The following is a 14,280-nucleotide window of genomic DNA, read 5'->3' as shown; positions in this document are numbered from 1 at the left end:
AGGAAGTCAGACGGAAATGCGATCCTTGGTAAATAAGCCCCAATGTGTAATAGTAAATAAAAATCAAAGCCGATAAACATGATTGAGATACTATTATAGCCCATCATTGCTTTAACAACTTACTCTAGTTTGCTACATGATAAATTATCTTCACTTCATACTGAATAATCTGTGGCTGAGATATGTGGAATTTCATACATTGACATAATGGGGCAGATTTATCAAGTGTCTGAAAGTCAGAATATTTCCAGTTGCCCATGGCAACCAATCACAGCTCCCCTTTAAAATATTCATGAGCACTGGTAAAATGAAAGCTGAGCTGTGATTGGTTGCCATAGGCAACTGGAAATATTCTAACTTTGAGACACTTGATAAATCTGCCCCAATGGGGCACATTTACTTAGAAAGTCAGAAACTTCACTAAAAGTGCTTTTTCCGTGTATAATGCATGGTGTGACTGATTAATTAAGAACACGTGCCATAAATCATAAATCTGTCGCTTCCCCGCACTGGCCCTACACCAACCTTTTTGTGGTGCACCTTTATCATAGGGCGTGCAACACAATTTGAATGTTAAATACGGCGCTCGGTCCAATTCAGTCAGATGGAAGCCAATGCAGCTGCGCCTTAAAAGGGTTGCATCCAACATAATAGCGGCACAGACACTTCTTAAATACCTGTGTAAGCTGTTTAAGCCTAGAAGAATGTGCAAAGTCTGACAAAAGTGCGGCACAAAGCCCTTAGTAAATGTGCCTCAGTTTATCAAAAGAACATTTGTTAAAACTTTAGGATTGATGAAGGCTACAAGTAAGATGTTTCAGGAAACTATTGAAATTTAAGAGCACATTACCATATTTTTTGGACTATAAGGCGCACAAAAAATCCTTTGATTTTCTCAGAAATCAAAGGTGTGCCTTATAATCCTGTGTGCCTTATTTATGAACCATACTTACAGACAACAGCTGCCTTGAACTGTGCAAAGGTCTGCCACCTGCTGGTCATTCATCCTTATAATCAGTTGTGCCTTATAATCCGGTGTGCTTAATTTATGAACCATAATTCTCGTTCTCTTAGACCTTTTAGTTTTTCTTTAAGAAGCCCTTCAAATTCTCCACCATGGTCAAGGCCTAAGTCCAGTTTAAGGACAACAGGGGCAAAATTGTAGACCTGCACAAGGCTGGGATTGGCTACAGCAGTGTTCTGTAACCACTGGTATGTGGCCCAAGACCAGGCCGTAGAACACCTGGTTCTGGGCCAGAGCTGATCTCTGTAAGGAAAAAAAAACAATACTCCCCTTTTTAGTTCCCCTGTGGCAGTCTTAGATGTCATCACCTCGTGTCTCTTGACAATAGAGCCTTGCACTAATGCGGAAGAGAAGTAAAGGAAGAGCAAGCTGCTGCAGGGAAACGAGGAAGGTGAGTATTGTTTGGTTTTTTTAGTTAGCCTGGGAAAGGGGACATTGGAAAGAGAGGATGGGAGCAGCTAAAAGAAAATGGGGCATGCTGCAGGAAAGGGGACAATATAATTATGGAAACATAAATTTTGGCTATAAAACTATATGTTTACAGCCGGTCCCTGGGCAAAAAAAAAAGGTTGGGGACCACTGGGCTACAGGACAATAGGCAATCAGCTTGGTGAGAAGACAACACGAGATGTCTGTCTAAGGCTACATTCCAGATCTCGCCTATTGGGGTAAGGATGATTTTAAGAAAGGCAGAAATGCAACCAGAACTACATGGGAAGCCTTGATCAATGACCTGAAGCGAGCTAAAACTTACCATTAGTAACTCACTCTACTGTCATGGATTAAAATCCAGCAGTGTTTAACACATGCAGCTTCATGTATAGAACCCCTGAGGATGTCCCTTAGGGATAAAATAAAGAAAAACATATCTTATACTAATTTGGTTGGTAAAGAGATCCATGGAAGAGAACCCAATGAAATCCTGGATCGGCTCGGCCCCAGGCCCCCACCACTTTGCCCTTAAAGGGGCTCCTATCAAATGTTGGCAATTCAGGTGGACCCACCAAATCATCCCTAGTATATTCGAATCCAGCGGCCAGCCAAAATGTGGGTGATTCAGGTGGTCGCATGACCACCCGAACTGCCCATGGTATATTGGGGTCCGGCACCCTCATAGACTTCAGTCTAGACTTCGGCCCTTGCTCTGCTATAGACCATTGGAGGTGTGCTGGCGGCACATTGTGTGATGTCACTGCGCCGCCAGCAGCAGGGCGCCGCAATCTTAGTACATCCTGACACCGTGAGGGAAGAAGATGAGGTCGGCTTGCATCAGGGGAATGGAGGAAGGTGAGTACAATTTTGTTATTTTACCTAGGGCTGTATATAGTAATTACAGGAGGACTGTTTATAGTTATAGGGAGGCTGTATATAGTTATCATAGGGGGGCTGTATATAGTTATTATAGGGGGGCTGTATATAGTTATAGGGATGCTGTATATAGTTAATATAGGGGAACGGTATGTAGTTATTATAGGGAGGCTATATATATTTATTATAGGGAGGCTGTATATAGTTATAGGGAGGCTTTATAGTTATTATAGGGGGACTGTATGTAGTTATTTTAGTGGGCTCTATATAGTTATTTTAGGGGAACAGTATAAAGTTATAGGTAGCTGTATATAGTTATAGGGATGGTATATAAAGTTATTATAGGGAGGCTGTATATAGTTATAGGAGGGCTGTATATAGTTATAGGGAGGCTGTATATAGTTATAGTGGGCTGTATATTACAATTATAGGGAGTCTGTATATAGTCATTATATGGAGGCTGTATATTGTTATTATAGGGGCTGTATATAGTGATTACTGAGGGCTATGCATAGTGGTTACTGGCAGCTGTATATAGTGATTGCTGGGGGCTGTATACAATGATAACTGTGTGTCTGTATATAGTAATTACTGGGAGCTGTATAAAATTATTGCTGGGGCTGTATACAGTTATTGTTAGAGGGCTGTATATAGTGATTACTGGGTGGCTGTATACAATGATTAAGGGTGGGCTGCATATGTTTATTGCTGGGGGCTGTATATAGTGATTACTTGGGTCTGTATATAGTGATTACATGGGGCTGTATATTCTGGGAGCTGTATATAGTTATTGTTAGGGTGCTGTATATAGTGATTACTGGGGGCAGTATATAGTTATTACTTGATAGGCGGCATATAGTTATTGCTGGGGGACTGTAAATATTGATTACTGTTCCATGTTCAGACTACATTCAGTGGGGGCCCCCACCAGACTTTGCACTCCGGGGCCCCCACCAGCATTCATCTGGCCGTGATCTTCCTAATTTGCCACCTTTGTAATGTAAGAGTGGCATGGCCACACCTGTATAAAGATGTGAGGTATGAGACATTTCCACTTGTGCTGCAGTCATCCATGGTGCTAGTGCTGCAGTCATCCATGGTGCAAACCCTTAGTTCTCTGAGGAAATATTAGTGAAGAAAATAACTACACACCGGTGGGGGGAATAACAATCTCTAGACAACCCATGGCCCATGGTAGCCTGCATTAATGTGTGAGGTGTTGTAACTTCACTCTCATATTCAGTAAAGGTGGCAACATTAGTGAGTGGACTGTCTGGTTTATGTATGAAGCTCCATCTGTAGCCTTTGGAAGGGGCAATTACAAAGTTATCTGTGGATCAGTGTTTATACCTGTGTCACAGGGGGGGTTTTTATGGAGAGATTTCTCTTCATTCTTGAACATAACATGAAAGTTAAATATGAAAGTTAAATAATCAAACTTTTGAAAAATATGACATTGAATTCTTAGACTGTTTAATTCATCTATGTATTTATTTTTTTAAATATATGAAAAAAGTAAATAACAGAGTTACAAGTGACAAAACAAATATTTTTATATACATGTGTCAAAACCAGATCTTGGGTTAGAGTAACCTTTCAGTTCTAAACTCAAAATTGATATGTAAATCTAAAATAATATACAGCCAGAACAAATGATGTGTTCAAGACTACTTTAGTCTAGGCACTACAGTATTGCTGAACTGTAGTAACATATTACAGATTTGCGCTAATGAATATCCAAATAGTTGGCCGCCCCCTTCAGGTTCAGAGTTGCGTATAATTTTTAAACTACTAACTGGAGAGTACGACAGATTAAACAATTCTATTAAGTAGATGGTAAGTCTGTTATTGTTTTGTGTAAACTAGTGTACAGTCTTTATTTCGTCTGATCCAATAATTCTCATTAAAAATTGGATAAGGTAACAGAAATACAAACTTGTAATCATATTTACAGTTACAGCCTATCTGCTTTTATGTTTACCATATTACATCTTGGACTACCATGGCTCTTCTACAAACTATTGAAGCTTCTATTACAGGACATGTTAAACCATAAAAAAAATGAGAAATTGTATTTCAGGAACAAATTCACAAACTTTTTTGTGCTTAGAACACATTGTATTATATTCATTGATTCTGTATATACTTGACCCAAACCAATTACTAACTGATACATAGAGAAGGTGGTTTGCACATGATATACCAGTGAATATATAAAGTCAATAATAAATATGATATATTTGTCATATTGGCTGTAAAAATAAACTCTTAGCCAATCTTCATTATAATCATCTGCTTCAAACTACTAATGAGGTAATGGAAACCCAGAGTAATTTTACACACAGTAGATTTGTTGCAGAAATTTGTAATATTTCTACATCAAAACAATGCAATAAATACATATTTCTGCAATCAGTCTGACATGTGGTAATTCACCCTTATAGTGTCCCATGTTTTTCTAAAAAACTTCATGTTAATAATTTATATACCTTTCCAGTTGCTCAGACTTTAGCAGAACAACACTGTAAACATTTGCAACACTGGGAGCACATGCTGCAATTCAGGCAAGAGCTGCATTGTATATTTTTACAGCAGCAGCACAAGGACTTGAAACAATCACAACACTGTAGACAACTGCAGGACTCTAGACAATTGCAGGACTCTAGGCAGCTGCAGGATTCCAGGCAGCTGCAGCACTTGCAGCAATCTAAACATCCTGTGCACTGTAAGCAGCTTAGGCAAGGACAACACTCTAGACAGCTCTGGAAGTATCCACAAATCTTGGAGAAACACTGAAACAAGAAAGAAGGTTCAGAATTACAAAATAGAAATAGAAACTTGTGAAGAAAAAAAATAATACAGGCTGATTGCCATTGAATATGGCTGGGCACACAAAAATTTTTTTTTCTTTACAATAGTTCTAATTTTTAATTATAGTATCAACAAAAATAGACAAAAAAAATGGTTTTGTTTCTGTCTAAAAATATTGGTTACCTATCCATGGAGTAGGTTCTCAATATCAAATTAGCGGTGACATCCAACACCCAGCACCCCAACAGATCAGCTGTTCTGATTCACCAATAAGCAAAGAATTGAACAAGAAGCACAAACATCTGTGCTCAGTGTAGTGCAGGCGCCTCTAAGCGCTACACAGAGCAATTTGCTTCCTGTTGCATTCTCAGATGGTGAAAACAATTGATCTTTGGGGTGCTGGGTGTCCCATCAATCTGATATTTAGAACCTATTCTATGGATAGTTTTTTAACATCCCAACCTGGAAAGTCCCATTGAATAAGGAGTAAATAGAATTTTTTATGTTTAAATCACAATAAATGTTTCTTTAAATGAAGACACTTTTGTTATATGTGTATTTCTAAATTATTGAACAGAGTAAGCTACTTCCTATTATCATATTTGCAAGACTGTCTTGAATTTTATATTTTAAGAATTATATATACTGTATACTTTAAAAATAGGGGTTATTTTCTGTTGTGATAAAACGGTGTAACAACAATTATTTTATAATGTGACTTTGAAAATGTGATGTCTCTTTTTTGTATTAAAGGTAAAATAATTACGGTAATCTTAATAAAAAAAAACAACAACAACACTTTACATATAACTTACAGAATTCTCACAGCAGAAGCAGGCAAGCAGGGCAGCAATGACTCCAATACCAATAAAAATATACTGAATAATCAAGATGGAGAAAACAAAGAGATACATCCCTCTGTGACATCTTCTTGGGTTATTGTTGTAAATTCTAAAGACCCATACGCTGCCTAAAAATGAAAAATAATTCTATTATTTCAATGCAGATGAACCAAAAAGTTACTTTACAGGAACTGACAATGCACCATCTACACAAAATGTAAAATGAAATGTATTAACTGTTTCCTTTTTGATCTCCAAGTACGGGAATGGGATGCAGCCTGTCTCTCAACCCATAAAGGTGGAATCTAGCTTTGGCTCACAGGAATGGCCCTTTATTTGTTCCCATTGAGTTTTAACCCCTTAAGGAAAGATGGTTTTCTCTCATTTCTCATTCTCCAACTTCAAAAATGCAAAAAAGGCTTATTTAATGTGTAACAAATTTTACTTCTCAGTGACATTATTTATTATTCCATGCCGTGTACTGGGAAGCTGGAAAAAAAATTCCAAATGTGGTGAAATTGGCAAAAAAACGCATTTGTGTCACTTTCTTGTGGGTTCAGTTTTTACGACTTTCACTGTTGCTCCAAATAACATCTCTGCTTTATTCTTTGCTTCAGTACGATGACAGTGATAAAAAATGTATATAGGTTTTATTGCATTTTAATACATTTTCAAAAATGTAATCAATATTCTGATGCTAATAACTTTTTTATACTATGGTGTATGGAGCTGTGTGAGGTGTCATTTTTTGCAAAAGGAGCTGATGTTTCATTTATACCATCTTGAGCATTGTGAGACAGTTTTATCACTTTTTATTGAATTTTTTATGTGATGTTAAATGGTATAAAATTAGCGTTTCAGACATTTGGGTGCTCTTTTCCGTTATTGGGTTTAATGCAACCAATACCTGTTTTTATATTTTGATTGATCTGCCATTTTCCGATGCGGCAATACCTAATGTGTTTGTTTTTTTACTGTTTATTATGTTTTATATCAGTTCTAGCGAAAGAGGGGTGATTTGAACTTTTAGGTATTTTAAATGTTTTATTATTTTTTAAACTTTTTAAAAACTTTTTTTTTTTTTTTTACTATTTTTTAGACCCTCTAAGGTACATTAATCCTAGATAGTCTGATTGTTCCTACCATATACATGGAATTTTTGCACAGTATTCATTACATTGAGCCACTGGCTCATTTCTGCCAAAGACCCGAGGCTGTTGTGGCAACTGATCTCCGCCCCCCAATGACCGCGATCAGTCATAGCATCGATTGTGGGTATTAGTGTTAAAATTAGTGTGCAAAATGCAGCAAACCCCACCTGTGTATGAAGAGGGCTCAGCCTATGTGGAATTATACCCAACAGAAAATATGTCTTATATTCTAGGTTCTAGCCACCTTTTGCTTTGATTACTGCTTTGTACAGTCTTGGCATTCTCTTGATGAGATTCAATAGGTAGATACCTAAAATGGGTTCCCAGAGATGATTAGCACTTTTTGGTGGTTGTGGAGGCCAGGTGATCTGACGTAGCACCCCATCACTCTCCTTCTTGGTCAAATAGCCCTTATACAGCCTGGAGGTGTGTTTGGTGTTATTGTCCTGTTGAAAAATAAATGATGGTCCAACTAATCGCAAACCGGATTGAGTATGATAGCAAGATGATGTGGTAACCATGCTGGTTCAGTTTATCTTCAATTCTGAATAAATTCCCAACAGTGTCAACAGTAAAGCACCCCAACACCATCACACTTCCTCCTCCATGCTTCACGTTGGAAACCAGACATGTAGTGTCCATTCGTTTACCTTTTCTGCGTCGCACAAAGACACAGTGCTTGGAACCAAAGATCTCAAATTTGGACTCATCAGAACAAAGCACAGATTTCCACTGGTCTAATGTCCATTGTGTTCTTTAGCCCAAACAAGTCTCTTCTGCTTGTTGCCTGTCCTTAGCAGTGGTTTCCTAGCAGCTATTTTACCATGAAGGCCTGTTGTACACAGTCTCCTCTTACCAGTTGTTGTAGAGATGTGTCTGCTGCTTGAACTCGGTGGCATTGACCTGGTATCAAATCTGAGCTACAGTTAACCTGTGATTTCTGAGGCTGGTGACTCAGAGGTGAGGTGACTCTTGGTCTTCCTTTCCTGGGGTAGTCCTCATGTGAGCTAGTTTCTTTGTAGCGCTTGATGGTTTTTGTAACTGCACCTGGGGACACTTTCAAAGTTTTCCAAATTTATCGGACTGACTGAATTTAATTTCTTAAAGTAATGATGGCCACTCTTTAGTTAGCTGCTTTTTCTAACCATAATACAAATTCTACTATTCTATTCAGTAGACTGTGTATCCACCTGACTTCTGCACAACTCAACTGGTGGTCCCAACCCCATTTATAAGGCCAGATATCCCACTTATTAAATCTGAAAGGGCACAACTGTGATGTGAAAACCTTTTCTGGTGACTACCTCTTGAAGCTCATCAATAGAATGCCAATAGTATGCAAAGCAGTAATCAAAGCAAAAGGTACTTTGAAGAACCTAAGATATAAGACAGTTGTTTTCAGTTGTTTCACATTTATGTTAAGTATATAATTCTTTCATGTGCTAATTCATAGTTTTGGCCTCAAAACTTGGTATCATATGTATCCTATATCACTTTGTTATTTATTTCTTCACCATATATTTCTCATTCAAGGACTAATGTGGTCAAAATGTCACAATTTGTTATTGCCTTGTATTCTTGAATAAATGTTTATCAGCAAAGCAGTGCAATAATTAAAAGTTGTTGGAAACTCTTAGTAATGCAGTCATTTTTTAGGCCGACTGCTGCACAAAGCACCAGTCTTAATACATCAGCCACAATTCATTTTTCCATTGCGAAGTTTCCACCAACAAAGCTAGTGGAGAGGTTTTTTTGCATGATAAGCTGTGATTGGTAACATTTGGGGGTATAATAGGGAATTTTTAATTACTATTACTTGTGAAGCTTTTTTGGTAAGGGATATTTTCATTGGAGTCAACTAATCAGTGTTTTTATAGATTTTATATAGATTTTTTATAGTTATGAATGCAGTGATAGCAAAAATTAGAGGTTATTGTACAATTTTTTTTATACGTAATAGTAAAAAACGGAATTTGGATTTGTGGGTTTCTGTCCGCAGTACATTAACCTAGTTCACCCCCCCCCCCCTCAACCAGTAACACCCTCAATCTGTGCCTGCACTGATTGCAGGTGTTATAATTTACATGGCCTAACCCGCCAGAGCAAAATACTGTGCAATAATGTGGAATGCTGACAGACAGTATATTAGGAAATGCAGAGATGATGAAAGGAGGGGGGTTGTCACTAGAAACACCTTTGTAATCTTACACATACGGCTACTCAGTAATAAATCAGTCACCACGACATACAGTTATCGAAAACCAGCTTCTCACATACATATTTGACTTTTTTTGTGCTACAACACTGTCACAGAGACTTTAATAAATTCAAAATCATCTTTGTCTAGCATATAAAGATTTTCTTATATTTTAGATGCACCCGACTGTTTTTCCCATTAAAACGCATTTGCAAATTCTGCTCACAGTTTACTTTTAAACTAGTAAACAATCCCTAAGTCGATAGATGTCAAATGCAATATTGATTATGTTCTTACCTGCAATAAACCAGGCGAAGACAAACAAAGCCACAAGAATGCTGGCAATTCTTCTGAGAGTGGGAAAACAGCATTCGAAGGGTAACAGTACCCAATACGCAAAGCTAAATGCCCCCGCTACAATCATATAAATTGGGATGAAATATTCGTCTTCACACTGGTTTTTGTACTTGGCACCTAATTAAAATGGAAGCAAGACATTAGACACAAAGTAAATACCATAATATCTCTCTAAAAACCATTAGAGTTATACTTTAAAAAAAAAATTGACAAGTCACTTACCTACAACTATCAGTGCTATACTAATGGCAGTCCATATGCCAAAGAAAATCAACTGAATGACTGAAATTCAAAAAGAAGACAATTAATATTGCACTACAGTATATACAACATATTTCATTCTATATTACTTTAACAGTGTTATCATATTGATAATCACACTCTCAAACATTCAATATTCAAGGGTGGGGTCATACTTACACAATTTTCCATTGCAGCCTGCAATGTTAAAAGAAAATGATATTACATCAGTTCACAAATTACGTTATTTTAAATAATATCCTTTCCTAGTGTTGTATATTGTGAGGTTAAATTTAAGTCTATTTAGCTTTTTATCAAACTTTGAAGAAATCTGTAGTTCAGTGTGTCTAGAGGAGCAACACTCATTTTGGCCATTATGTAACATGTAGTTTTTATTCAAGCAGCTATAATCTCTATAGCTTTGCTTTGAGTTTGCAGTACACTTTTAGCTGCTGTTTGCAGGCTTTGCTTCTGAGAAACATTGCTCTCGCTCCTTGCTTCCTAAATCTCCTTTGTAATCTTACACTTCAGTGGGTTTGTGTTTTATTGCTCTCAAGAAGTAATTTACACAAATTTTAGAATGAAAAGAGAATTAGGGCGGTTCCACACTCGCAACGCATGCTGCTCGGAACGCACGGCCCGAATGCTGCACACCGGGAGTGAACTCAGCATGTCAGTTCACTCCCGGTGTGCAGCGTTAGGGCCGTGCGTTTCAAGCAGCATGCGTTGCCAGTGTGATGCGAGTTCATCGCATCACACTCACAAGTGTGGAACGGCCCTTAGGCAAGAAGGAGGGAGGTTGTACATTGGAAGAAAAACAACTTTGCTCACATGATATTCTGGAAATGTCTGAACAAAATAATTTAAGGAGAGCTGGAGAACCTCTGTGGTGGAGGCTTTTTTCCCTTCCTATAATTTAGTCTAGGTATCCAGCTATTCTGAAAACAGGTGCTGTAAAATGTCTACCAACTTGTAGAAGAAGATAACTCAAGCACTTATACTATGTAAAAAAATATATTTACTCTTGGGTGCGGGACCCAAACAGAACTTCAAGTTCAGAATTTATATGGGTATCCTCATCACTACTAGTCATCAGAGTCATAAAGGTATTTTCATATTTTATATTCCACATTTCAGGGTATCTTAATATTACCAATTCTTCTCTCCAGTATTTCCAAATTTATTTCTCTATCATATTTATTCTTTAATACTTACAGCTGTTTCTTGCGGCAACTTCCTCTCCTGCCATGGCGCTTGCTGTATTTCACTTGATCTCCCTTGACTAATAAGATAGAAAACAAGTAAACACATTGGAATGCAACGCATGGCATTATCCACTCTATCTAGGCCAAGTATGCTTCTCAAACATTTCATTCACTTTATTCATAGATAATATATTCAAAATGCACAGCCTGATGTAAGCCTCACAATTTGCATTCCACAAGATGGCACTGTTCCATAAAATATCTTTATGAGAAGCATATTACCAGGAGGCATCAAGAGGCATCTGATTTCTAAGTTGTGCCAATATTTGCTTATCCATAAATGGAGCCAAATCATTGTTCGTGTTTGAGAAAAATTGGCCTTGATAACAAATTATATACTTCTTGCCTAATAGATAATGCTCTTTTAACCACTTTCCATTGTAAAAAAGACAAAATATATGGCCTTATGATAAAGCAAAACAAAACCTATAGATCACACCAGCCGCATAAATCTTTTGATTTCTTGTATCCTTTATAACAATCAATTAATCTAGAGACAAGACCCCAACAAATATTACACTGCTGAAGTGATGTATGCTATAGAAAACAATAGAATATAAATATTCAAATACATTTACTGCCATAGGTTAAGGAAAACATTACATCAAAGCTACTTTGAAGGCAGCCTCCTTAACATCAAGCATAACTTTTTTGAAGAAGCCTAATGACAAGACTTGGAATAATTCCCAAAACATTGCCAAGTTTATCTATTCCAAAAGGAATCAATGCAGATTTACCAGGGTTTGAGAAATATATACATATATAGATGGATATAGATATATTCTGTAAATAACTTAAGGATTAATTAATAAAGAAATTGAATATTCTGACATAGTACATGAATATGCAGCAAGACTGAAAGTGTGTCTTTCACATATACCAGCCTCCTCAACATATAGGGGTAAATTTATTGAGCTGTCTGAAAGTCAAAAAATTCTTAGTTGCCCATGTCAACCAATCACAGCTCCCCTTTAAAATATTCATGAGCAATGGTAAAATGAAAGCTGAGCTGAAATTAGTTCCTATGGGCAGCTAAGCATATTCTGACTTTCAGACAGCTTGATAAATCTGCCCCACAGCCTATATATTCATCTAACATATATATAATTATACAACTGGCTAATCTGAACATTACCACCAGTCCTGGTAAATAATCTGGAGAACATCACAAAAGTTGTGCCCAAAAAAATTCTTGAGAGCGCTTTAAAACCAATCCACAAGTTCCATTTTAGATTAGAGGCAACTGTATGCAGAAGAAAACATCGTCCATTCCCAAGATCAAGAGCTCAGTACCTTTCTGATCCTCAGTGTAATTCCAAACTGCAGCTACACCAGTAAATTATATAGAGATGTCTGCTATTTATATTAATCCATCAATTATCACTCCTCTAATTTACAGAGGTGTGTTAATTTCTCTGGCATGACAACTATCAGCAATTAATTCATTCACTCAATTGTTGTTCACCTTATTTTCCATGTATGATCCAATGAATTCCATACTCAAACAAAACAAATACTTCTGTGTAGAGTCACCTGTGAGATTTCATAGGCACATGTGCATGAATGGATTTTCTATGTGTCAAGGCATGTGAGAAACATCTGTAAATAATGACTGTACTTTGAGGTGAGGGGCATTCTAGGGCAGTATTGATTGGGGGACATGTATCTTTATTTCTGCTACTTAAATTGTCTCATTTTTGCCACTTTTGTAATTTTTTCTACTTTTCACTGCAACTTTTGCTAGCATTTTTTAAGTACGCCTTGGTCTGCACCTAATGTATCTTAGTTTCCCAGATGTTCTGTGTGACTTCACTTATGTATCACTTTGTTTGCTTATTTGTGCAACTTTTTAGGCGCAAATCTGCACCTGGTCCAGGGCGGGTGCAAAGGAAGGATTTTTTTCATTGACCCTGTTTTAACAATGTAAATTGGAATTATTTCACATGCTTTTGCACAGTTTTTTAAAAATTCATACATTTTTGCATTTCCATTTTTTTTTAAATTTATTAGTTACTTCTAAGAGTGAGGTCACACTTGGCGTTTTGGTTGCATTTTAAAATGGATTACAACAGAAGGAGAGGTGATTTGCCTTATTACATTTTTGTTTCCATTTGCACTTACACAATGCCGTTAAGGCATGTGTTAATAATGTGTTAACATGCCCTTTGTTAATCCATGCATAAACCTAACACATGTGTTAACATAATGTTAACACATGCGTTAATGTGCCGTTAACACATGTGTTAACATCACATTTGAGATGTTTTGTAAATGCAAATGTTAACAGTAATGTGATTAGGCAAATCACCTCTCCTCGGCTGTAGTGTGTTTCAAAACACAATAAAAATGGAACCAAAACGCAAAGTGTGACTAGAGTGCTTAAAAATGCAGGACACGGCCTCAAATCCAAAATTTATAGTAATGTCCACTCCTATACATAACCCCCTCACATGGCTTGTCTCCATGTGGATTTGAGACAAAATGTCTCAAAAAGAAGTCTCTAATGGACTGTTATTGCAGTCTCTAATGGACTTTATGATGATATGTGATATGTGGGCCTTTTTACAGCACATATATTGGAAACAAGCATATTGACAGCTCTGTAAAAAAAAAAATTATGTCCAGGATCGAAAAACTCAGATCCGAAGTGCTTAACCCATTACATTCCACAGCCAATGGAAGCCGCAGCATCTAAGGGGTTTTGGAGTAAACCTCATATGTGAGACTTTGGAATCCAGGAGCTGATGCACATGACATTGCTATAACCACATGAGACTGAAATAACTATATCAGGAACAGACAAAGCTTAATTGCCCAAAGGACAGCATAGTTCAATGCACTACATAAACAGTATAGTGTACTGAACAAGTGAACAAATAATCAGTTAAAATACTTTTAAAGTGATGAAACCACAGATAAAAACTTAAGTTTAAACTCAAAATTAGACATTAGTTACCACTAGAGATGAGCGAACACTAGAGATGAGCGGCCAGCTCGAGAAAATGGCATCTCCCGCCGTTTTGATTTTTGGCGGCCAGAAACAGAGCCAATCACAAGCCAGGAGACTCTGCACTCCACCCAGCAT

At 37.2% G+C, this 14,280-nt stretch overlaps 1 protein-coding gene across 2 annotated transcripts; it reads right to left on the bottom strand.

The window, feature by feature from the left end:
- Window positions 1-3,804: 3,804 nt before the first annotated feature.
- LOC140068970 (uncharacterized) lies at window positions 3,805-12,533 on the bottom strand. 2 transcript variants are annotated; one of them, XM_072114317.1, is made up of 7 exons: window positions 12,489-12,533; window positions 11,146-11,212; window positions 10,111-10,128; window positions 9,913-9,972; window positions 9,631-9,807; window positions 5,959-6,113; window positions 3,805-5,124 (listed from the first exon to the last, which is right to left on the bottom strand). In XM_072114317.1, the coding sequence occupies exons 2-7, from the start codon at window positions 11,177-11,179 to the stop codon at window positions 4,834-4,836; spliced, it is 735 nt and encodes a 244-aa protein (XP_071970418.1). In that variant the 5' UTR covers window positions 11,180-11,212; window positions 12,489-12,533; the 3' UTR covers window positions 3,805-4,833. The 2 variants fall into 2 exon arrangements, with proteins under 2 accessions (XP_071970418.1, XP_071970419.1); XM_072114318.1 differs by lacking the exon at window positions 12,489-12,533 and adding an exon at window positions 12,331-12,479.
- Window positions 12,534-14,280: the final 1,747 nt, after the last annotated feature.

Source organism: Engystomops pustulosus, chromosome 7 (assembly GCF_040894005.1).
Source record: "Engystomops pustulosus chromosome 7, aEngPut4.maternal, whole genome shotgun sequence".
Lineage (NCBI taxonomy): Eukaryota > Metazoa > Chordata > Amphibia > Anura > Leptodactylidae > Engystomops > Engystomops pustulosus.
Note: the sequence above shows the minus strand (reverse complement) of the source record. Positions and strands in the feature narration are given on the sequence as shown.

Bases quoted from the DNA above. Each gene is read 5' to 3' on its own strand.
- LOC140068970 (XM_072114317.1), bottom strand. From the start codon at position 11,179: ATGGCAGGAGAGGAAGTTGCCGCAAGAAACAGCT. The intron at 6,114-9,630 runs GTAAGAACATAA...TTTCATTTTTAG, and splicing joins CTTCGCCTGGTTTATTGCAG to GCAGCGTATGGGTCTTTAGA. The intron at 5,125-5,958 runs GTAAGTTATATG...TTCTTGTTTCAG, and splicing joins GCTTCTGCTGTGAGAATTCT to TGTTTCTCCAAGATTTGTGG.